At 33.8% G+C, this 26,431-nt stretch overlaps 1 protein-coding gene across 3 annotated transcripts in view; it reads right to left on the bottom strand.

The window, feature by feature from the left end:
* Positions 1–26,431, bottom strand: part of LOC114326415 (lethal(2) giant larvae protein) — a 223,022-nt gene that overhangs the window by 55,686 nt on the left and 140,905 nt on the right. For all 3 annotated transcript variants that reach the window (XM_028274780.2, XM_050647172.1, XM_050647176.1), the window contains exon 6: positions 12,941–13,167. In XM_028274780.2, coding sequence (XP_028130581.1) covers positions 12,941–13,167 — 227 coding nt within the window. The remainder of the gene's footprint in view (positions 1–12,940; positions 13,168–26,431) is intronic.

Raw genomic sequence — 26,431 nt, 5'->3', positions numbered from 1 at the left:
TTTTAAAACACACGGAGATAAATTATTTTAAGTGAAGAAATACATTGCAAGAATGCTACATTATGGGAGAATACTCTACGGTATTCTTGACAGGAGTATTTGCACTGATAACCTGCACCGATGAAATTATTAGTTAAGGCTACAAGTTCACAATAATAAATACCTTTATAGACAGTCGGCGATATTGATGACAAAAAGTCCACTTACCAAATAAAAAATAACAAAAAAAACTGCAAGGATCTCAGGTCAAGAGAACTAGGTGGTAAAACATGGCTCTAGAAAAATATATGAAAACCCAGAACCATTTTAAACGTCACTGGAGATGTTATAAATGAAATTCAAAAAGTCATAATAATAAATAGAGATGCAAGCTTATTTTCTTGTGGCATTTTATATTATTTATTATTTTAAAAATAATTAACGATTTCGAATCAAAACGTTAAAATATACATATTTTCACCTGAAATGGTGGATAACTACCACTAAAGATAATAAATAAAACGCACATAAAGAAAATCATAAAGAATATTGACAGGGCACAGGAGGAGAGGTCAAATGGAAGAAGAAATTGCCATATAGTATGTTGTTTGTAAATAGTTACATGTTAACAAAACAAACATAGCGCCTGAAGAAATCCTTAAACTTCCCATAAGAAAGTTGATGCCTTTTATGAAGAGCATATGACTCCTTAGTAGAGCCTATTAAAAATGCATGGTTTGGTACTAAGGTTTTATGGCAAGTACCAGAGAGAAGAGTGACTCGTATGATTTCAGAAGATGCCATATTTAGATTTTCCACATTTATATAGATTTTACATTTGAATTTTATTATGCTCTTTTATTTTTAGCTGCCCACCATTCAATAGAATAAGACCTTATACAATTTGCCTTTATTTCATTGATATTTTACAACCCCACTCAACTCGTTCTGGTCATCTATCTGGTTCTATCTTTACGGTAATGATGCCTTTCTTCCATCTAATTTCTCATGGCATGTATTGCATTTTATCTTAATATCTTAAATTTTTTACGCATTTGACCATCTAGTGAGTCACTGAAGGTTTTCACCTCCGATTTCGTTGAACCTTCATCGATTTTCATGAAAATTGGTAAGTAGTTAGAAGATACTTCAAGGAACAAAGGTGACATGATGTTAACTTGCGCTTTTACCCTGCGGATGGTTGCCACCCCTTCTCGGGGGTGAAATTTTTTTATTAAAAATAATACCAGAAATCGATAGAGGGGCAACTTCTAAGCAAAATTTGTTATATAAAGTTATTAACATAAATCAATACTTTTTGAGTTATTAAATATCAAAGATTTTATTTTTTCTTAAAAAAATGCATGTTTTAAAGCTGTTTTTCACGTATTACTCAAAAACTATAAGCTTTTGTAAAAAAGCTATTATTACCAAAATTAAGGATAATAAAAAATTTAATACACTCCCTACTTAAAGAACTAAACTAATGTTATTTTAAAGTGAGTTATGGGTAATTGAATGTATATTTTTTTCGACGAGTACTCAAATCTAAGTATTCAAGCTTACATAACGGGAAAACGATGCATTTTATAGAATATACTTGTTAAGCATTTGTCAAAGTACTTCGGAATACCTATCAAATGAGCTTCAGTAGAAGTTAATAGCATCAAAATTAAGCAAGTTATGATGAAAATAAGAGAACCCTTTCGATTCTTTTAGGAAAAAGTTGAAAACTAAACATACGCCATTTCCGCAAAAATTAAAATTTGTAGTAATCCTCACAAGAATTTCTTTATGTTATCATAGTTAATTATTTCAACAACTTTGACCGGTTTAGAATGCATATTTTTGAAAAAAAAGGTATAATTTAAAAAAATCAGAATTTTTAGAATTATCGTACTTTTCATTTTCTTTTGATAATAACTCCAAAAATACTCAATATACGTAAAAATGATAAATAACTAAATTTTAGTTTTTTCTGTAACAAATACTTTACCCATTTTACTATTTTCGTAGAGTAAAAAATAACCGAGATAGAAACGTTTAAAATTTCAATTTTGCTGCGAGAACCATGTAACCGGGGCCATTTAACCTTTTATTTTTAAAAAAGTAAGAGGTACAAATGACTATTTTGACGTTTTTTAATAGCTCTTGGAATAAAATTTTAACCAGTTATTAGATGAACCTGCTACTTTAAAATTTAACGGAGTTATTTACAAAAAAAATAAGATTTTTTAGAAAATTTTTTAAAAGATACATTTTGAAACATTTTTGGTGCATAAACTTTAATGGTATCAACTTGTTCGAGCACTTATTTGATAGATATTTCAATGAGCTTTGACAAATGTTTAATAAGTTTATGTTATAAAATGCATCATTTTCCCGGTATTTAAGCTTGAATACTTAGATTTGGGTACTCGACGAAAGAAATATACATTCAATTACCTATAACTCACTTTCAGTTAACATTGAAAGGTTTTTCTAGTAAGAAATTTATTTGATTTTTTATTAGCCTCAATTTTGACAATAATAACTTTTTTGTAAAAACTTATAGTTTTTGAGTTATTTATGAAAAATCGGTTAAAAACATGCATTTTTCTCACGAAAAATTAAAATCTTTGATCTTTAATAACTCAAAAAGTTTTGATTTATTTTAATAACTTTATATAACAAATTTTGCTTATAATTTGTCGCTCTATCGAATTGTGGGGTTATTTTTTATAAAATAATTTTCACCCCCGAGGAGGGGCGGCATCCACCCCCAGGGTAAAAGCGCAAGTTGGCACCATGTCACCTTTGTTCCTTGAGATATCCTCTAACCACTCACCAATTTTCGTGCAAATCGATGGAGGTTCAACGAAATCGGAGGTAATAGCTCATATTCACCTTCAGTGACTGCACTAATCTGCACATCCTATTTAACTTGATAGCTCCATCAAATCCCTAGAAACTACTCCTTGAAACTTTTTGTTCATTTAATACAAAGTAAAGTATAAGCAAATATACAGTGATGAGCGCGCTAAAACCGGCAAAATAACGCAAAAGATGCAAAACATTAAATTGTGAAATAAAAAGAAATAAAACTAGTAGAGTTGTTAAATTTAGCGATAGTAACATATAAATTGACATTATACACACCTAATATTTTACTAATTTACATTATTTTGTTACAAACATTAATAAAACATAAAAATCAACTTCCAGTAATGTAGGAAGAGTTAGATACCGATACATGCATATTTTATATATAAAAAAATAATAGCATTAACAATATTAGTATCACAAAACCCTTAAAATTTAACATGCAATAAATTATTAACAAAAAAGCACACTGCATCTAGTTTAAATAGATGTCAGGTAAGTAATATAAATTTGTTTGAAACACTTATTAAAACAAATAAAAATCGTACATAACGATACCATAATACTGAACTGAATATTTTTGACAGTTTAAAAGAAAATAACAAAGAAGAAATAGCAACATTCATTAGTTAAATTATATCACTATTTTTTCGTACTTTAAATTTTATGTTCGATTTATTGGAAGCTCTGTTGAATTATGTAATAGCTACCTCGTAGGTATGCCAGTGATATATTAAAAGTCAATAACTAATATATTTGCTAATTCTTGAATCAAAAAACACCATGCAAAATTCAACCACTGTGCCGTCATCTAAGTACCTTATTTCCGACCTGTTCAGCATCACTCTCACTATCATTTTCGGACTTTTGAATTCCGATCTGCCCGAAATAAAAAAGAGATGTAAACAATTTTAAATTTTGCAACAAACTAAAGCAGCTTTAATGGTAAGATGGTAATGAAATAGTATGATATATTAATTTAGGGTTCAATTTACATTAGTACAAAAGAAAGTTCATTAATAATGCTGTTCAATTTTAAAATAACAAAATTCATTTGAAATATTTTGGCTATGTACATGTTATTTTTTTCGCAATTCTTATTAATGTTGAGACATTAAATGAATTGTTGTTATTTTGGAAGCGTTCAAATTCGGTCACAACTATATTTTTCATTATATTAAAAAATGCTTAATTATGTTAAATAACTCCAAATACGCACAAGATACTTGTGCGTAATTTCTCGCGTGCCCCTTCTCTGTCTGGGGCCTGATTCTAATTCATTTCGACAGTCGCAATTTCATTTCGACACCGCCATGACAGCCGCAGAGTATAGCGATTCTTATTCATTTCGATATTAGTTACAACTGGGGACATTAACCTTATCATGTTGACACTGCTCAGAATTTGGGTTGGCGCTCCGGTTTATTGGAATTTGTTGATAGTCTGGGAAAATTATTGAAAAAATGCCATTTTTGGGAAAAAATATTTACCAGCTATTTTATTGCTAAAATCGAATCTTAAGATTGCATATATTAGTAATATGGGGTATGACAAGTCCGCAGAAAGTGTGTTATTTTATTTATAAACAAATTACCACTCCTAAATCTTCTTTTTTTTTTCAATTAGTGCTCTGTAACTCCTAAGATTTTTCCTTTGAGCCAAAAACACTGATATAAAAATTCACCGTAATTTAGTTCTGCACAAAGTTATTTTTTTCCGATTTCCTTCAACAAAAATTTTACTCAGAAAATCCGAGTTTTCCCAAAAAATCTGCAATTTTCAATTAAAATTTTAGGGAAGTACCTAATTATTTTTCAATAATTAAATATTTGATGACATGAAAGATTTATTACAGTAGATTTTACAGAGGGGCTAAATTATGGAATAAATTCATTTCTTTAAAACGGACGATTTTGGAGCAAAATCCCGAAAGAGGTCGATTTTTATTTTTAAATTACAATTTTTTGGCATATATTTCATACTAGTGACGTCATCCATCTGAGCGTGATGACGTAATCGATAATTTTGTTAATGGGAATAGGGGTCGTGTGGTAGGTCATTTGAAACGGCGTTCAATTCTCTATTCAGTAATATAAACATTAATATCATTAGGTATTTATACAGGGTTGCCAAAAAATAATTTTTGAATTAAATTAATTGGCGCAAAAAGAAGAATGTATGTAATTTATTTAACTCAAAATACATTGTACTGCTGTCAGAAAATAGAAAAAAGGTTTATTTCACAAATAAACATTTCTTTTCGCTTAAATTAAATTACAAACAGCCTCCCCCTACCTATTGGCAGTTTGAACATTTAATTTAAGCTAAAAGCAATGTTCATTTGCAAAATAAACATTTTTTCCCATTTTCTGACAGCAATAGAATGTATTTTGAGTTAAATAAATTACATGCATTCTTCTTGCGTCAATTAATTTAATTCAAAAATTCTTTTGGCCCCCCTGTATAAATAATGATATTAATGTTTATAATACTGAATAGAGAATTGAACGCCCTTGTAAATGAGCTACAACACGAACCCCTAGTCCTATTTAAAAAAATAATCGATTACGTCATCACGCTCGGATGGACGGAGTCACTAGTTTGAAATATATGCCAAAAAAATTTAATTTAAAAATAAAAATCGACCTGTTTCGGGATCTTTTTCTAAAATCGTCCATTTTAGAGAAAATTAATTTATTCCATAGTTTCCATTCAATAGTTTAGCAATAATTAAAATGTTAATTAAAAAATTTCGGTCGAAATAATAACCAGAAAGATTATGATACACCAGAATAACTATGATTTTCGTATAAAAAAGCACTATACCTATTCAACGTACCTTACAGGATTGAAATTGGACCATTTGAGCGGTCTCAGGAATGTTATAAAGAAACAATTTTTTGGCTTATAAACAAATAGAACCCCTCAGAAAATATTAGATTAAATTAAATTAAGTTAACGCTGTTGAAAAGGGCACGGCACGGCTTCTGTGCCCTTTTCGAAGAAAAAAAAAATTGAATTGAGAGGAGAGATTCCAGGTATAACCGGTCAAATTTGACCGGCATTTGCGACAGAGTTATAAACAACAGGATTTTAATCTTTGAACCATTAGATACCTTTTAATTCCGGTCCTCTTTGTACATACAAATTTTCATATCTTCACGACACTCATAACAAAAAAGATTTATGTCACTGTCACCAAATTATTTAATTATTTATAAATAATTCTCTCAAATTTTATTTGAAAATTAAAGATTTTGTTTGGAAAAACCGAATTTTCGTTTGGTATGGATTACTGTTCTACTAATAACCATATATTTAGCTCCTATAATAGTAAAGTTCAAACTATAACTTTGGGTTTCATGTTGCATAATTTTTTAATAGAAGAAAATACAATACATATAGTTCCTAATGTGGATCAAACTGCAGATAATTCTAATGCAAATATTTTACCACAAATATCAAAACAAAATAAAAACACAAATAATCAACAGTCAACGTAAAAATTCTGGTTAACATTAAAATGTTATGTTTTTAAAAGTTTATAAAATCCTTAAAATCAGCTGTAGACGTGACACAGGGTGACAAACAAAATTTCATACAATTTTCGATACAAGAACTTGCATAGTGTCATACAGGGCACAAAAGAAACGATACAAGAAAATGTATACAACTTCTGATATCAGAAACGATAATAGAAATGACACAAGAAAATGCATAGTGTCATACAGCCTTTAAGATTTGATTTCAGCATGTCCAGCAATAAAATAGCTGGTAATTAATTTTCCTTGTTTTTTACTAATTTTCCCAGATTATTACCTTACATCTTTCATTGAGTTGATGATTCATGTTGTGGACATTCCCAATTATTATATTTCTAATTTAATACTATTCTATCTAATTCCTCAAAACAAGCAAATTTCAATTAAACCCAGCCATATTAATACCTTTTGCTTTAGTTTTCCTTGCAAGAAATAAACAAAACACATCTAAACTAAACCTAAACTCGCTTTTGGCCATTCATTCATCTCCGTGTCAAATAATTTCGACATCGAAATTATAATAGCGACCACTTTTTTGGAGTCGCTATTAATTTCGATAGTCGCTATTTTGTGACGTCATTTCGTTAGTTCAACGAAAATCCACAAGGCTCGCACAGTCGCATTTCGACGTCGCCATATTGAAAGCGACTTGTTTAGTGTCGAAATTTGATTTAGAATCAGGGCTCAGGAGTTGGATAATAAAGCAAAAAAGTTCAAATCTTCTTCTTTATGTGCTTTGTCGGTTCCGAACGTTGGCAATTAACATAGCTATTCTGACTTTGTTTACGGCAGATCTGAATAGTTCGGCAGATGACAATCCGAACCATTGCCGCAAGTGTTATAGCCACGAGGCTATAAATCCTCCCTGGAGATCATCCCTTTTATTTTCTCCTCCCTGGACCCCTTCTGTTTGTCTATTTTCCCATGGACAAATTAACTGTAGTACTCTAGATTTACTTCTTCTTCATCTTATAGTTATTGTAGATCTGTCGATCTGTTAATTCCGACGTTGAAGTATTTTTTGAGAGGTAGACTGCCAACTATCTCTCCATCTTTTTGGTGGTCTCCCCGGTGGACGCTTGCAGCTGGTTTTCCTTTTAGTGCAATTCTTGATAGTCTGTGCTCCTCCATTCTTTCTACATGACTAAACCATTCTCTTCGTAGGGGAAACAACCCCCGAAACCGGTATAGACTCTTCCTGCACTCTCAGATTTGACCATAGGATTATGCAGCTGCTGCATTTTCGTGTTGCAAAGAAATTGAGAATGTTTATACATTTTTAATTCATTTACTCTTTTGTTTGAGTATTAAGGAATCTTTCTTGTTGGAGCTTTTACCACGCTGAGCAGATGAGTTGTGAATTATTTAAAATTCTCTAATCTTAATTTCCTCGGCATCCTGTATGATTTATAAATTTTGAAACTCTCAGGAGGCGTAACCAAAGAAAGTATTCCACCTGTTGTCAATCTGGTGGTATGGAGACGATATTTAGTGTCGTTTTCTGTGCTACTTCGATTGATAACTTTGTTTTTCGATAGATGGCCCTAGTTCATCCGTGACATTTCTTTCTTTGCAATTCGGAAAGGCCCAAAGTGTGGTACGTGGAAGAATCTGAGAGAAGAGGATATGGGACTACTGATGAGGGGGAAACAACCCCCGAAACCGGTATAGACTCTTTCTGCACTCTTAGATTTGACCATAGTATTATGCAGCTGCTGCATTTTCGTGTTGCAAAGAAATTGAGAATGTTTATACATTTTTTTTTCATTCTCTTCGTCTTTGCCTACCCCATCTTACTTCTTGCACGCCACATTGTTCCCTGATGATATTGTTTCGTATTCTATCCCTTCTGGTCTTCCTTGCTATTGCTCTTATAGTGTCTTCATTTCGGCTGTTCGTAGGCTGCTTTTGGTTTAATTGGTGTCTTCTCTTGATTCAATACCATAGGTCATAACAGGTCTGATGCAAGTTTTATAAATGTTCCATATTTACTGTGTCTCATAAAGTAACCGAAGTATTCCAACTTTCTTTTCTTTATAGGTTATTCCTACCTCTCTCTCCTTACCTATTCGACGTAGTACCTCCTCGTTGGTCACGTGCTCGGTCCAGGATATCCGTAATATACGTCGATAAGTCCACATTTTGAAGGCCCTTATTTTTTTCACCAATGTTACTAGAGATGGCATGATGGAACTGGAGCAGGTACCTCGGAATAGGTTCCAATCGTCTATTCCACGCACCAGTGACAAAAAGTCGACGGCATCGGTTTCGATTCCAACGGCGCCGCATCGACCGCAATCCGCAATTTACAATAAACTCGAACTGGATTCTCGCTCGGAATAGGTTTTAGCACAGCCATTTAGACGTCGAAAGAGCCACCGTAGGGTAAGTAGGGAACGCATCGGTGACGTTCGTTTCGATTAGGGATGGCATGATGGAACTGGAGCGGGTACGTCGGAATATGTTTCAATAGACTATTCCACGTATTACAAGTGACAAAACTTTGACGGCATCGGTTTCAATTCCAGCACCGGCCGAATACTAGTCGAGTACACTTTCCGGAACGACTGGGCAAGAGATTTGAAATTAAACTTGAACTGACCTCTCGGAATAGGTACCATAGAGAAACGCATCGGCGGCGTCTGTTTCGATTCCAACATCTCACATCTGTTTAATGTGATGGGTTCAAAAGAATTTCAGGTCCATACAGCTGTAACAGATTTCTAATTTATGGCGGGTATTGTAGTCATTTAAAACTGTTAAAATTTTGACTCTTTCGCATTATGTTTTTATTTATATGACTATAATCCTAATCGATCCTATCTTCTGTAATAACTTAGTGTCTTCATTTTCCATTTGCATAAACGAATTCTGAATAAACCTCGACGTTAGGTAAATTAAAAAGCCATAATTACATGTAAGAAAAATTTGTTTTAATAGTTGTATATAGATTTACGAATTGTAGGAAAAACATGGTAAGAAATATATTTAAAAATCAAATTAAATACATCCTCTAGATTAAAAATACAAAATTATAGGTACCCACTAGTTTGATCGTTTGAATTTGATGCATCGCAAGACAATAGTGGCACAACTAGGAACAAGCTAGGACGATCGATATATCGTCTTTTCACGTCGGAATCAGAAACTCGCATTAGGTTTCTGGAATATGTATTTGTTTGGAATAGGTTCACTTCCAACCTATTACCGTAAAATGCTATTCTGTACCATCTCTAAATGTTACGGTCATTGTCCACGCCTCCACTCCATATAACAAAACTGGAAAAACATAACATTTGAGAAGTCGGATTTTGAGTCGTAGGGTGAGGCTGTTAGAGGTGAAAATTTGCTTCATGTTAGTGACCGACGCTCTTGCTTTTTCTATTCTTATAAGTATCTCCTTCGCTTGATCCCAACTTAAATTAACTGATGTTCCTAAGTAAGAGTACGAATCCACGTGTTCAATTCTTTGATTGTCTAATTAATATCAGTTGTTTTGCTCGCTGTTGGGTTTTACTTACTAATAGCATCCATTTGGATTTTTGTGATGTTTAGTTTGAGCCCGTATTGTGCACTTGTTCTTTATATCTTACTCATCAAACAACTCAGCTTCTCCATGCTACTCGCTAGAATCACAGTGTCATCAGCATCCGTAGGTATGTTATTAATTATTTCTCCCTCTTTATGCTTGCTGTGCTTTCCTTTAGTGCTGTCTTTTTCTTTCGAGTATATATTAAGGAGAATAGGAGACAAGATACAGCCCTGCCGTATACCTTTCTTGATCTCAATTTTATTGGTCAATGTAGATCCTGCTTTCACTTTAGCTGTTTGACCCCAATAGAGACTCGCTATTGTTCGAATGTCTCTGTAGTCGATTCCGATCTTATGGAGTAAGTACTTCAATTATCTTGTCGTGCTCTACACTATCGAATGCTTTTGCGTAGTCTATAAAGCATATGTATTATACACGTCTTTGTTCATATACAGTATGTCCCTGTAAGTTGTATCCATATGAAAAACTTTTTTATTATTAATTTTACGAAAAAAAGTTATTCTCTATAAAAATCTCTGCATGATCCAAAACCTAAGATTTAACCATCAAATATTAATTTTTTTGAATATTATACGAGGTATGCCAAAAAGTTTGAATTTCACTCAAGAGTAAAGTAGCTTTATTTTTCACAATATTGAAAATTGCTATTATGAAAAGTTGTTTAGAATTAAAAACTGTATTCTAGTATGCAATTACACCCTTCTAATTGAAAAAATTTTTTTTTGAAAAATTATGGATAACTAACATTATTTTCAGTTATTTTAATTCAGATAACTCTTTTATTATTAATTTTACGAAAAAAAGTGATTCCTAATAAAAAGTTCTGCATGGTCTAAAATCTAAAATACAACCATCTTTTGTCAAATTTTATCAATTTTATACGAGGTATGTCAAAAAATATGAATTTCGCTCAAGAGTAAAATACGTTTATTTTTCACAATATCGAAAATTGTTATTATAAAAAGTTATTTAGAATTAAAAACTATGTTTCAGTATGTAATTACTCCTCCTAATTGAAATATTCTGAACTATAAAGGTACTTTAATTTTGATCTAAATTTATCTTTTTTGACATACCTCGTATAAAATTGATAAAATTTGATATAAGATGGTTGTATTTTAGGTTTTAGACCATCCAGAACTTTTTATTGGGAATCACTTTTTTTCGTAAAATTAATAATAAAAGAGTTATCAGAATTGAAATAGCTGAAAAAATAATGATAGTTATCCATAATTTCTCAAAAAAAATTTTTCAATTAGAAGGATGTAATTGCATATTAGAATATAGTTTTTAATTCCAAACAACTTTTCATAATAGCAATTTCCAATATTACGAAAAATAAAGCTACTTTACTCTTGAGTGAAATTCAAACTTTTTGACATACCTCGTATAACATTCAAAAAATTTGATATTTGATGGTTAAGTCTTAGGTTTTGGACTATGCAGAGATTTTTATAAAGAATAACTTTTTTTCGTAAAATTAACAATAAAAAAGTTTTCCATATGGATACAACTTACAGGGACATACTGTATATGCAGCGCTGGATGAGTACCTGCAGACTAAAAAAGGCTTCTTTTGTGCCAAGAGCATTACGAAACCCAAACTGCGAATCTCCAATGTTATCCTCACGATGTTATCCTCAATTCAAATCAATCATCCTCAATTTAAGTTCAAATCTAGTTCGGTCAATTTTTATATTTTAGTGACCAAAGTTTTTTTTCGGATTATATCTTCTTATCAGTAACATTGGAAAATAAGCTCAAATGTATCGACAAATTAGGGGGCTTTCATTTAATACATCCTTTATCTTGACTGACAACTATGTTTAATTGATTATACATATACAGTGGAACCTCGATAACTCGGATTAATCGGGACCACGGCCGATCCGGATTATCGAAAATCCGGGTTAGCCGGAGAATATGGTAACAATTGTACTACACACAATAGGGTCACAATCGGAACGATGTTATGTTATTTAAGAACAGTGGAGACTAAGACCATTGTTAAAAAAATAATTTATTAAATAGTCTTTTCGTCTTTTTTAAACAACGTTGACAGTTTGAAATAAATAAAGGAATAACAGGTGCCTGTTGTTTCCGATAATCCGAGACAATGAACATCGCTCTGCCACCGTGTCCCATGAGTCATTTTTTACTATCGTATAGTTCAAATTACACAAATACCCATTATCTCTCAAATCTTATATTACATACATTTTTATTGTTGAAATGTTTGTCTGATGAAAATCGGTCCGGGTTATCCGGACTTCCGGGTTATCGGGGTTCCACTGTAGTATAATAGAAATATCGCTCAAATTTATGTTCTCAGACATCTTGATAATAGACGTATTGTCTGTTTTTCTTTTTTTCTGTTTTCTCTTTAATTTTAAAATTAATTTTCACTCCGTGTTTTAGGTGTGGACCCCAAATACGTGTATGTGTGCATCTAAGCGAACGGCTCCACGGGCGAAAAATTGACGCTAGCAGTAGCCGTAAAACGAACTTAAGGTTCCGAGGAAAGGAATAGGAATAGCCGAACTGCACCGACTACAGGACTTGTGCGTAGTCGGTTCAGTTCGGCTATTCCTATTCCGTTCCGTGGAACCTTCAGTTCGGCTATTCCTATTCCGTTCCGTGGAACCTTCAGTTCGTTTTACGGCTACTGCTAGCGTCAATTTCTCGCCCGTGGAGCCGTTCGCTTAAAGTTAAATGCACTTCAATTTCTATTTAAAAGTATATGCTCCGGTAACATTATAACATGTTTCGTTGTACTCATTAGATAATAATAAGTTTAAGACAACCTCTATAGGCTCTAAAAGTCTCTATAGGCTGTTGATAAGCTTAGTAAGTAATAAACAAAATGACACCAAGCCAAAAATGTGATTCAAAAAGTGTCAAACAATGCTTTTTACATCTCACCGTGAAAACATATTTTGTTAGTTCAAAAGCAAAGCAGTTACAAAGCTAAGACATAACTTCAATCCAACTGAAAACTACTCACTTTACTGGTAAAATCGAAGGCAATGTGTTTCTCCCCGTGAGCTACAGAGACGGTGAATTTGTCGCTATAGGATCTGGGCAGACCTCCGGAGAATACCAACAGATTGTCGTCGCCGAGTTTTCGACTCAACATTTTGGGAATGCTTTTACAGGAATAGGGTCCGTATGTAGTCACCGGCTCGCTGATGGGTTTCTCTGATTGATCGACGTTCCATTCCATGTAGCTGCCTAAATTTAATAATAAATAACTGTTACTAGTATTAATATACATTTTAAGAAATTCAGAAAGCGTTGCACTCTCTACTAGGTAAAATGCTATCGTTTTACTCTCTTTCTCTACAGGAATATTCAGTGAACTTTCAACTATAATCGCAATCGAGCTGGAGTAATAAATAAAAATTTCAAGAAAATTTTCAACAAAAATGTCGTGAATTAAGACGTTTACGTATGCCCACCTATATTGTGGAAATGTAACAATAGCTGACTCTTACTAACCCATTCAAGCCGATTGACGTACTGGTACGGTATTCAAATATTACTTTTATACACGGGTGCCGTACATGTACCACTTTGTATGCAATAGGGATTTTCATTAACAGTCATTTGTTTCGAGCTTGTGTCATATGTCATATAATCCGTATATATTAATATTATACACGGATTATATGAAATATGACAGAAGCTCGAAACAAATGACAATCGATGAAAAGCCCTATAGCTTGGGACGGCTGCCGTATAAGTTTTACATCTTTTGCAATTGGAATGATGCCGTACATATACTGCTGTATTATACTTATCAGACTTAGCCGAATGTCGTAGATGTACGTCAGTAATATTCTCTTTGAAAGACCGCTGCCGCACCAGTACGACCGACGTATATTAGGTTTGTTCTAGCAAACAGTCAAACTAGTCAGAAACCGTCAGAAACAGTTGGTCAGTGAGAGAACATAATACAGTCACCAGTGCTATCCCCTCTACTCGTGCTGGTCCACTATTCGCTGATGGTTTCAAACCGTTAGAACAAACCTATTGTATAAAATATCTTTAAAACAGTTCAAAATTTCATTAATTTTAATTAACTATTTTTTACCATTATTCCAATTAATCAAACACAGATGGTTTTTAAAACAAAATAAAATTACAAATGATTACACAAACCACGTGTATAATCAATTGACAGATCTTTGTTTTGTTTGGAAACCTTTTTGGCGTTTTGACGTCACACTAACACGGTCCATTACACAGTATTGAAGAAAAGAAAGAACAAGACAGCACAAGCACACCAGATAGACACACAAGAAGCTAATCAAAGAAGACAACAATAAAATAAGGGATTAGCAGAAGAATTGGTAAGGGTAAGAAACAAGTACAACATCACAACAACGTTCAAAACAGTCAACACTCTGAGATCAATCTTGTCCAAAACTAACAACACACAAGAAACATCCACAAACTCCATCTACAAAATACCCTGTGAATACATATACAGGGTGTTTGGTAAAGAATGGGCCTAGCTTAACCTTAGATTCTTTAGGTTAAAATAGGTCGATTTAAGCTAACTTACCTTAGTACAAAAGTTGATAATAACCTAAATAAAGGGTGTCAAAGTTAAACTTTTATTTTATTTATTTTTGAATATTTCCTGACAGGCATATATTACCTATATTAATACAACACGAAATTTGGTAAGTGGTGCTGGTATTGAACAATCTACTAAATTATGTTAAACAGACGTTTCTGGCTACTACCAGAGGCGTACAACGGGGGAACGTGAATGGTTGACCATTCCCAAATTCTACGCTACTGGCGGAATTGCTATTTTAGTGCAATTTTTTGATTCTTCAATACTCTCTATGTAAAAAACATACTCTTCATTCGTAATGATAAAGCCATTAGTTTTCGAGATATTTGAAGCTAAAAACGAAGGAGCATAATACATTAATCAAAATAAGTGTGCCTTTTCATTTTTAACTTCAAATATCTCGAAAACTAATGACTTTATCTTTACGAATGAAAAGTATATTATTTGCATAGAAAGTATTGGAGAATCTAAAAATTATGCTAAAATAGCAGTTTCATCAGTGGCGTAGAATTTGGGAAGGGTAAACCATTCACTTTCCCCTGTCGTACGCCTCTGGTATTAACCACAAACGATTATATAACATAATTTAGTAGGGTGTACAGTACCTACACTTTCTGCCAAGTACCATAAGGATATGTCAAATAGTTTTATAGTACCGGGCACACATAATTCTTAAAGTTTTAAATAAAGAATAAATTATTTAAAAAAAGAATACTTTAAAATAATTTGACATATCCGTGTAATACTTGGCAGAAAGTGTAGGCACTGTACACCACACTAAATTATGTTAAATAATCGTTTCTGACTACTACCAGTAAGTGTCGGGGTAAATGAGTATGAAACATACATCAAGAACAGAGACTTCGAGAAATCCCAGATAAGCAAGCATACTTGGGACAAGAGCACAGAGTACAATGGAAAGACAATGGAAATCAACAATCATGACATGACATGAAAAAGAAAAGTCAAAGAAGAAGCCCTCATCCTACTTAACGAAGATATGTGTTAGAACATCTCTGCTAGCAAAATAAACACATGGTTGAACGAATATATTCAAGAGATCCAATAGTATAAGAATTATTTTACTAACGAATTGACCTTGAAAAAGAATATTCCTCAAGAGACAAACTGTCCGAGGCAGAAGAAAAGATTGCTGAATTAAAAATTCAGATCATAGAAGAAGAAAATATTGAACAATGCTCTGAGGACTTTTCAACCCTGAAAGAAATCTCTCCAGAAGCCCTGAGTGTAGATCAGGGGTGGGCAAATACTTTTAAGCGCGGGCCAAAATGAAATTTTCAAAATGTCTCCCGGGCCGGAGACCCATACCCAGTATGTACGCTACGCACACGCTAATGTTTTTGGTGGAGGTTTTTCTCTGCCCAAGAAAGTTTTTGACATAAATACAATATAAGTATCATTTTAAAGCATTTGAACAAATACATTTTGACTGTTAATAATAAATAATAATAATAATAAATTATCTTACTTGTGTGTACATGCGACCAATTTGTTCTCAGTAAAATTACGAAATTTTTAATATGGTCCATTATACACACACCGGCAAAATTAGCCGAACACGTTAAAAATGGGACATGTTTAATGTCTCGTATTTCATAAACCAGTGGTCCGATTTGAGTGATTCTTTTAGTATGTTATAGCCTTATTATTTAAGAATATCAGTGTAATAATATTGTTGCTAAACATGTAAATGTCATTTTATACCGGGTGTAAAAAGCATACTGTGTTTTTTTCTTAAAGTTCGGAACACCCTGTGGAATATTCCAGCATATATAAAATATTAAAATTAAAACTCGATTGTAGAATTATGCTTTCTTAACATTTTCTTTTTTGACTCATCTGCTTATGTTAGAAAATAAAAAAGTTATGTGCTTTAACAACTAGCCATGTTTTTTATCAATAAATCCTCATAGCATGGGAGAAAAGTATGCTCAATTTGCAATTACTCGAGCGTTCTTGGGACCTGGAGTGGATTGTGAAGAGTGGGTGCTACAACCAAAAAAAGTTAAGTTAAGTTTTCCATAAAGTGTGGGACTCTCCATTTTTCAATTTAATTTTCCATTTCCACCAATCGTTTTTTCCGATGATAGCGCCATTTATCCATAATAGGAAAAAATGTTGCGAATAAAAGTTGCTTATTTTTACGTCAAGGATCCAAACCTGCAATAAAAATTGGGGGCTCCTATTTAATATTTTAATGTAACCCCCACCCCACCTCCGTGGGGGGTCGTGTTTGGTGCCATTCGGTAGATTTTTGAAAAATATTGAATAGGTGTATTTTGCAGTTTTCGATCTGATGTTCATTTCGCAAAATATCGCAGGGTTCGTATTTATAATTTTTAATTTACCCCCCACTCCTCTCCGTGGGGTGTCACGAGGTGGGGTGGGGGATTTAATTTAAAATCTTAAATAGGAGCCCCAATTTTTATTGCAGATTTGGATTCTTTACGTAAAAATAAGCAACTATTATTCGACATATTTTTTTCGAATTATGGATAGATAGCGCTATAATCGGAGAAAAATGATTGTTTCAAATGGAAAATTAAATTAAAAAATGAAAAGTCCCCCACTTTATGGAAAACTTAACTTAACCTTTTTCTGATTTTAGCACATACTCTTCACAATCCAATAGGTCCCCATAACGCTCGAGTAACTGCAAATTTAGTATACTTTCCTCCCCTACTATGAGGATTTATTGATGAAAAACATGGATAGTTGTTAACGCACATAACTTTTTTATTATCTCACATAAGTAAATGAATCGAAAAGGAAAATATTAAGCAAGCCTGAGTCTACAATCGAGTATTAATTCTAATATTTTACATATGCTAGAATATTCCACAGGGTGTTCCAAACTTTAAGAAAAAAACACAGTATGATTGGTCCACCCGGTATACAATGGTATTTAACTGTCTAGCAACAATATTATTACAAAGATATTCTTAAATAAGAAGGCTATAACATACTAAAAGAATCACCCAAATCGGACCACTGGTTTATGAAATACGAGACATCAAACATGTCCCATTTTTAACGTGTTCGGCTAATTTTGCCGGTGTGTGTATTAAGCCATAACATGGATCCAGATAAAAAATGAAATTCAAAAATTGAAGAGCAGCCTTTTTGAAGATGAGGAAATTTCTGAGCAACCAAAGATTCAATCTGCAAATCTGATATCGGATGGTAAAACATTATGTCAAGTCAACCATCATCGAAACCATCAGTCGAAATTCAAAGGTGTCAACTGATCTAGTATGGTCATGTAGAAAGAATGGATGACGACAGGCTGCCAAAACAATCCTGTCTGCGTGCATTCAGAAGATAATGTCGGAAAGGAACGTTCACCCTGGCGAATGCAACGACGGACGAAGCTGTAAACTGGGAACCAGAAGGCGGAGAACCCTATAAATAACCGGGATGATAATAAAAATGTTATGTCCACTCTATTCTTCATTATTGGATTGTTAATGCTGACTTAGTGAGGAAGCTGAAAGCTTTTGAGATGTTACTTTTTAGGAGAATTTTGGAAATACCATGGACCGATCATATATTACGAACGAAATGGTGTTTCACAGAATGGAAAAGGAACAGAGAACTTTGACCATCATTAAAGGGAGAAAGACAGCAAGGAGAAAGGGCACATATTAATAAATGATAAGTACGTTGTTGTAAGTTGTTGCAGCAGCTGATTATGAAGGGTAAAATCGAAGAAAACGGGTCCTGGTAGACGACAAATTCCCTGGCCGAAAAATATTCGCATCTGGACCGAGTTAAACACACAGACGCTTTTAAGAAAAGCAGAAGATAGAGATTCATTATTTATATGAACACTACAAATACTAATACTGTTGATTTCAACAAAACCGCATAAAAGAGATTAAGAGCGTAGGCGCAAAATTTCGGACCAATGCTGTTTAATTGCATTCCTTTTTTTCGAATCCTGAGAAAACTAATAAATATTTTTGGAAAATTTAAACGAAAGATTACATTATTACCGAGGGCCAAAAGTCCCTTACTTAGAATAAACAAAAAGTTTCTTTCATCAAATAGATATTTGAAATTAAAAATCACACTAATTTTTTTCTTTTTTTCTTTCACCCCTGCGACTTACTAAAATAAGCATTGTAGAAGTTTTCAGGGACTTTCGGTTTTCGGCAGTATAATTTTCATAGGATTCGAAAAAAATGAATGCATTTAAAAAGCATTGCGCCTATGCCTTAAAAAAATCTTGCGAGAGTTTTCAACGGGCCGGATAAAGTAAGCAAAAGGGCCGGATCCGGCCCGCGGGCCGCCTTTTGCCCACCCCTGGTGTAGATGATGCTAAGAAGCTAGTCAATGTACAAAAAAACCTGCAAAAAAGTAAGAAGACGTTGAGATATCTTCAGCTAAAACTACAAGGCCTTCAGTCGTTAAGTTTAGTTCAAGAAGAAAAGCTTAAGAATCTTGAAGAACTTAAAAAGAAAAAAGATGAAGCCATTCGACAATCAGTCGCCGAAGACCAGTATGTAGGATCTGATGATGATGGTGAAGTCGTCGAAACCAATCATTCAAATGAAGTGAACATACAAAATGAAGTGGTAGAGATACCACAAGTCAAGCATCTACCAGAATCAAAAAATGTTCCGTTGACCCAATTGTTCTGATGGCCCAAGCGATTTCAAAGATGTCTGCTACACCATCCTATTCTCGTAAACATGAGGAATTGCCAAAGTTCAATGGATGTTCAGAAGAGTGGCCACTATTCAAAGCTGAGTTCGATCGATCAACCAAAGAGTACAAAATTGACAATTCAATCAATATTCGCAGATTAAGAGAAGCTTTGAAAGCAGATGCCTTGGAGACAGTTTCATTCCTGCTACCAAACATCGATAATGTAGAAAACATCATAAAGACCCTAGAAGATAGGTTTGGACAACCAAAGTTTGTGATTGAAGGGTTATTAAATAAAGCAAGAGCAGCCCCTTCTCCATCAGTAACCAAACCTGAAGCAACAATCAAATTCGGAATCGCAGTTCAAGCATTAGTGGCAAGCATCACGTCCTATAAAAGTAGCCAGTATCTGTATTCTATTGAAATCCTGAGCACTCTGGTAAAGAAGATGTCGATAGAAATGGAAACTGAGTGGTACAGCTGGCTTCGACAAGACACCTCAAGAGAAGAAAATCAAAAATATTTTTCACAATGGATTTCTATAAAACAGTCTGTAGCGTATCTTGTGTTAACTCCCACTACAGCTTCTGAAAATACAAATGACAAAGATAGAAAGAAGAAGCAGACTAATCTTGGAACAGTATCAACGAACCCCAAGCCGGATCGAAAAGAATACTGTGTGTACTGCAAAATTGAAAATCATCATGTAAGTGACTGTCGAAAGTTTTCTGCACTACCAATTAAGGAAAAAGACTAGTTTGTAAAGAAGAATCGTATGTGCTTTCGCTGTTTAAAGAAAAATCACGCAGTCAAAAATTGCAAATCAAGAATGACTTGTAAAGTTGAAGGATGTAGAGGAAGGCATCATACATCCCTACATGATAATTCAAGATTCGATGAAGTTCAAGAAAATAGTGAAGCTATCCTTCAAGATCAATCAAAATCTCAACCTCCTTCAGCCCCACCAGCTGCTCATATGCATTGCCATCATGGATCAGCAGTTACAAATACAGACGATGATGATGAAGATGAAACTTTATTATGGTATGCCCCTGTTAAACTTAAAGGAAGTAATGGAACCACAATTTCCGTCATTGCTATGTTTGATACGGGAGCTCAAAAGACTCATTCTGGAAGAAAATGTGAAGAAACTTAGTATAGATGTTAAATGGTGAGATATTTCACTTGGATGGTTAGATAACACGGATTCATCAATGAAAAAGAGAATAGAGATCTCGGGCGATTTTCCAAATGCAAAGACTTACATTTTGAAGTGTCATACAGTCCCAGTAATGAACTTGCCTTCTCAGACCTATTCTGCTGCAGAGCTGAAGAAGAAGTACCCGTACTTACGAAGAGCACCATTCCCATCACTGAAGAATGCAATCCCATCACTGATCATCGGAAATGATAATATCTCCTTGTTCCTGTCACGAGATTATATTGAACAATCTCCTGATTTACCAATTGCTGTGAAAACCAAGTTAGGATGGACTCTTGCTGGAAATGATGAAATGTTAACTGGAAGAAAACAAGGAAATTTCTCTATCTTCACTCGCAAGAAAATTAGCGAGGATCTCTCTGAAAACATGAGTAACTTCATTGCAGCCGAAGATTGCTCAACATTCAAATCTGTGATAACAATGTCAAAAGAAGACGTGCAAGTTTTGAATATTTTGGAAGAAACGACGATTAAGAAAGAAGGGCGTTGGGAAACAGACTTACTGTGGAAAAATGATGTTCTACCTTTACTTTCGTCTGAAGAAATGGCAAGCAAGAGACTATTACCATGGAAAGCAAAGCCGATAAGGATCCAGCTTTTGCTAAGTTATACACAACCAATTTCGAAGAATATATCTCAGCTGGATTTCTCCAAAAGGTTAAAATATACCCTAACGAAACAGAAGACAAGCGATGGTACCTACCTCATTTCTTTGCCTTTCACCCGAGTAAAAAGCCAAGCCTTGTATTTGATGCAGCTGCTAAAAGTAGAGGAAAGTCATTTAATGACTTCGTTTACACTGGACCCGATCTGCTACAACAACTTGCTGCTGTTTTTATGAGATTCCGAAGACATGGATTTGCTATTTCTAGAGACATTAAGCAGATGTTTCACCAAGTTGCACTGAAAAAAGAAGATCGACCAGATCAGACGCTTTTGAATCGTGGAATGGATCGTAATCGAGAACTTGATTCGTATGAAATGTCAGTATTGTTTTTTGGATCAACATGCTCACCGACATCTGCAATCTATGCCAAGGACCTAAATGCAAAGGAACATATGAACCAATATCCAGTTGTAGTTAATTCCATCATCAAAGATACATACATTTACGATTTCTTGAGTGGAGCTAAAACGGAAAAACAGGCGATACAAATGAACAAAAAAGTTCCCCATCGTAAAATGGAGAAGCAATTCGATGAAAGTTACAAATTCAATTTCTTCAGAGCTACGAGCGGAAGGAACAATCAAAATTCCATCAGTCAGATTTAGGAATTGAAAAAACACTCGGAATTTTTTGGGATCAAGTAAAGGACTGTTTCATATTTGAGCTGGATACGAAAAGAATACCCAAGTATGTTCTAAACGGACATAGGAATCAGACAAAATGTCAACTAGCAAGTTTCATAATTAGTATTTTCGACTCACTAGGATTTCTCACCCCACTGAAAGTCAAAGGAATCATTGGGCAGCTATGTTGGAAATTCAAAGTAGACTGGGATGATCAAGTACCATACATTATTGACATCCGCTTCAAGGACTGGTTGGAAGAACTTCGAGTAAGTTTTGAGTTTGAAGTTCTAAGATTCTACGATGTGGATTTAAGTAAGGATCTCCAACTTCACATATTTTGTGATGTTAGCGAAGAAGCGTTTGCACCCGTTGCTTACGTACGAGGTCATGCGAGAGGGAGCTTAAGAGTTTCAATCATCGCAGGAAAAGGAAAAGTAGCATGGCCAAGGATTTCGACATTACCAACTGCTGATAACAGTCAACTTGAGAAACGCGCCATAATCAACTTCACTCATGAGAGGGAGCCGTTATGTAAAATGCTTGTTCCGGATGTCAAGAAGATTGAAAATTTAAATATTTATTTAAATTTCATTTATTCGTTTATTTGTCATTCATGTGGTTGTTATTTGTTATTTATTTTAATTGGTTCTAAATTACTTTAAGATTAGTTAATCATAGGGCCGGTTTTTCAGTGCTGGGTTAACCTATTTATTTTTTGGTCACCGAAATATTCATGTTTAATCAGTTTTTCAGTACTAGGTTAGAGCTTAAACTCGTTTAAGTTAATCACGATTTTAACCGATCCTCGTTAGATGGTTTAACTCCGAATTTTGCGGTTATGCTTGTGCAGTGAATAGTGACTGCATAATGTTTATTTTTTTGAGTACCTGCCTGACAGAAGGGATTAGTTAGGTTATGTTATTTTCTTTCATCGCGGGAAGTATTCTAATACCTCCTTATTATAAGGAAATTATTATTATTGAAATTATAAATTATTATCGTTATTATATATACTTCATCTAATTTACTAACCGTTGCACGTCATCCGCGTCATAGCCTGTGACGTCGCATGATACCAACACGAAATATTTAGGCGGTAGGTGTGTTCTTTTTTAGAATCACGTTACCGAATTCACTGGAATTACAGCCACTAGACATATTTTATTATATACACGTAGAAATAATATTTGAAGATTTATATTAATGTTAACCTAATGAAATACACAATAATATGTTTCATTTAATTTGTATAAATGGATTATAAAGCGTTTTTATGAAGCACATTTACTCGAATCACACTGTAACTGTAATCGAACGAAGGTGACATTTTAGATCAAATTGGTAACATTTATTTGACAGTTGCGGTGATGACACTTCATATTTGTTTATATTCTTTAATATGAGTATTTGTTTTATTATATTTACTGTTTTTATTATTTACTTTACTATAAAAACATCCTCTACTATAAAAATATAAATTTCACCTAATTTTATCACGACTTGGAATAATCGAGGTATCTGACAACTTTTTTTAGTTGTTATTGTAGGCATATAAAAAGAAACCTACCGGCTTCATGCCAAGAGTTCGGAGCCGTTTTTTAATTATTAACAATGCAGTGCAAAAACGCTTGCACTGCAAATCTTAAAAGATTATAACTTAATTCTTGTTCTCTATTTCTTAAGTTTTTACTTATTTACATTGAATATTAATTTGTTTTGTTGTATAATCCACGTTTACAATAATTATGTGATCTATTTGATTTAAAATGAATTCAGTATTTTTTTTATACTTTGGCAACTATGTCAACTTAGATCTCTGGCGTAGATAATGACGTGCAACGGTAAGTAAATTAGACGGACTGTAGGAAGGAATTATCAGGAAATATATTTAAATATAACTGTAACAAGTACCTATGTTTACACTTACTGTAACAGGATTTAATGCATGATTCCTAGTATTTATATTTGTCTACACAGCAAAATACTTAATTATTTACCAAAGAGTCTGACTTCTTATTTCCTGGTCAATCTGTCCAAATAGTGATAAGACCGTGGTCTTTGACAAACTAAATCGGAAAGAAAGTCTAAATCGTCCCAGTAATTCTAATTCTCTTCTGTTATGAAACCGAGGTAGGCGTTATGAACTAAACAAAGATTCCGAACTTAATATTGCATTGCATTAATCATTTTTTAATTTAGTTATGAAATTGTCTTTTATATAATTCTGTCAAATTGATCATTATTTCTCGAATTGCACATGCGCACGTACAGTTACTGCTGCCAACAGAAGAAAAAAAGTGGTTAGCTAACCGAGATTTGCTTAACTTGATTAAAAGCACTGAAAAACGCTATGAGGGTTAAAATATTGGTTAAAATTTAAAGTAGGTTAGCTAACCAAAATTTTAACCGCTCACTGAAAAACCGGGCCTTAGAGAGGGAGAATGTTTCAGTACGTTTAAACCATTTTTTGGACTAATACCAATTAGAAAATTAGTTAGTTCAGATGTCAAGTTAGATAGTTTTTCAGTCGCTATCTAATTTGTAAACAAACTTAGTATTTTTATTATATTAGTCTCTCATATTCAGCTATTTATATAAAAATTGATAATTGTCAGTGTCAGTGGAAAAAGTAATAAAAAGTTTAAAAATTGTAAAAAGAACGATATTTGACTGAGTTTCTATTATTCAGTTGCAGATAACCTAGTTTGATTGGTTTTTACTTCGAGACCTGGCAAGTTAAAGAGTAGAACGAGATAAAGAAGTTATTCCAAAGTAGAAGTTATCTTGTTCGAAACACGAGTCAATAGAAGACTTATATATATATAACACCGGTTTATAGCGTCCTGCGCCTTCCGGTTCCTATTCTCCGGCCGCGTCGATCTGTCCAATCTCCTGGTCGGAGATCTCTCTCAGACATGGCTTTCTGGATTCCACTTATCCAGGTTGTTTTCGGTCTGTCCCTTTTCCTTCTTTCCGGGGGTTGCCATTCCATTATTAGCTTTGGGAGTCGATGTTCCTCCATTCTTTGTACATGGCCATACCAACAAAGTTGTTTTTGTTGGACTTCTTCAATTATGTTTGTTTTTCTATTCATAACATCTCGTACCCGTTCATTCGTTATATGTGAGACTCTGGAGATGCAGGCCGATCTTCGCCAGAAGTCCATTTCCAGTGCAAGCAACTTCTGTTCTGTTCGCTTATTCAGTTGCCAGGTTTCACATCCATACAGTACCACGCTTTTAAAGATGCTATTATAAAGCTGTGTTTTCTTTTCTTTTGATATGGTTTTTGACCAAAGTAGCGAGTTCAAAGCTCCTATTACCTTCTTTCCTTTCATAATTCTTTCCTCTATTTCGAATTCTGTCCTTCCACTTTGTTGGATTCTCGTTCCAAGGTATACATAATCAGAGCTTGGCTCGATAACCATATCATCCTCTAGATGTAACTCACTTTTCTGTCCTCCTATACACATATATTTGGTTTTCTTCATATTAACGTATAGGCCCCATTTTTTGTATTCTCGAAACAGCCGGTTTGTCATAAATATTAGATCATCTTTATCCTGGGCAATCACCACCTGATCGTCAGCAAAATGCAGTGTGTATAATGTTGAGTCGTCGTTTAGCTGTATCCCCATTCCAGAACACGATTTGCGCCACTTATGCAAGACCTCATTTATATAGATTTTAAACAGTGTTGGCGATAAGCTGCATCCCTGTCGTAGTCCCTTATTCACCATGAAGCTATTGGATAATCTGCTGTTGATTTTTATGTTTGCTTGGATATTGTTATAGAATTGTTGCACTGCTTTTATTAAAGTTATATTAATAGGGGATTTTTTCAGGACTTGCCATAATTTACAAAGTGGTACGGTATCATATGCCTTAGTTAGATCAACGAATAGTAGATGTATTTCTCTGTCTCTGGCTACTTTTTTTTCATTGAGTTGGTTGAGCGTGAAGATGTGGTCGATACAGGATCTTCCTGCTCGGAATCCTGCTTGTTGTTCGATCTCTATAGGTGCATATTCATTTTCTATTTGAGCTTTTAAAGTTTTCCCATATAATCTGCTAAAGGTGCTGGTTACAGTAATACAGCGATAGTTCTTGCAGTCTTCCTTGTTACCCTTTTTGTGTATTGGGGTTATCCATCCTGTTTTCCAATTTTTTGGTATGTTTTCTCCATTTGTGTAGTTGTTGAAAATTAAGGTTATTAGTTTGATCAATTTTGCAGTTACATTTTTTATAAGTTCCGCTGGTATTCCTTCTGGACCACATGCTTTTTTATTTTTTTAGTGATTTAATCATTCTCTCAACGAATTCGTCATTTAATTCTACGACTTGACCATTTAAATTGTAGTGCTTTGGTGATGTATTTATGTATTCCTGTCTATTTTCTTGAAGTTCTTCTTTGTAGTGGGTTTTCCATTTTTTTAAATCAATCATTTGAAGGTTTGTATTATTTCTGTTTTCATTTCTTAGATTTCGAATGAACCTCCAAGCTTCTGAGGATCTGCTTCCACCTAGATGGCATTCCACTTCCCTACATCTCTGTTCCCAGGTATTGTTCTCATTTTTTGTTAACATTTTTTTATATTTGATTAATTCTTGGCGGTATTGGGTTTTATCATATGCGTTTTGTGATTTTAACCATTTATGATATTTCTGTTGTTTTATTTCTTTCTGTTGTTCAAGTTCATTGCTCCAGACTATGCTGTTATTTTT

The sequence above is a fragment of the Diabrotica virgifera genome, chromosome 1, assembly GCF_917563875.1.
Source record: "Diabrotica virgifera virgifera chromosome 1, PGI_DIABVI_V3a".
Taxonomy (NCBI): Eukaryota; Metazoa; Arthropoda; class Insecta; order Coleoptera; family Chrysomelidae; genus Diabrotica; species Diabrotica virgifera.
This window is presented reverse-complemented; position numbering and strand designations above follow the sequence as displayed.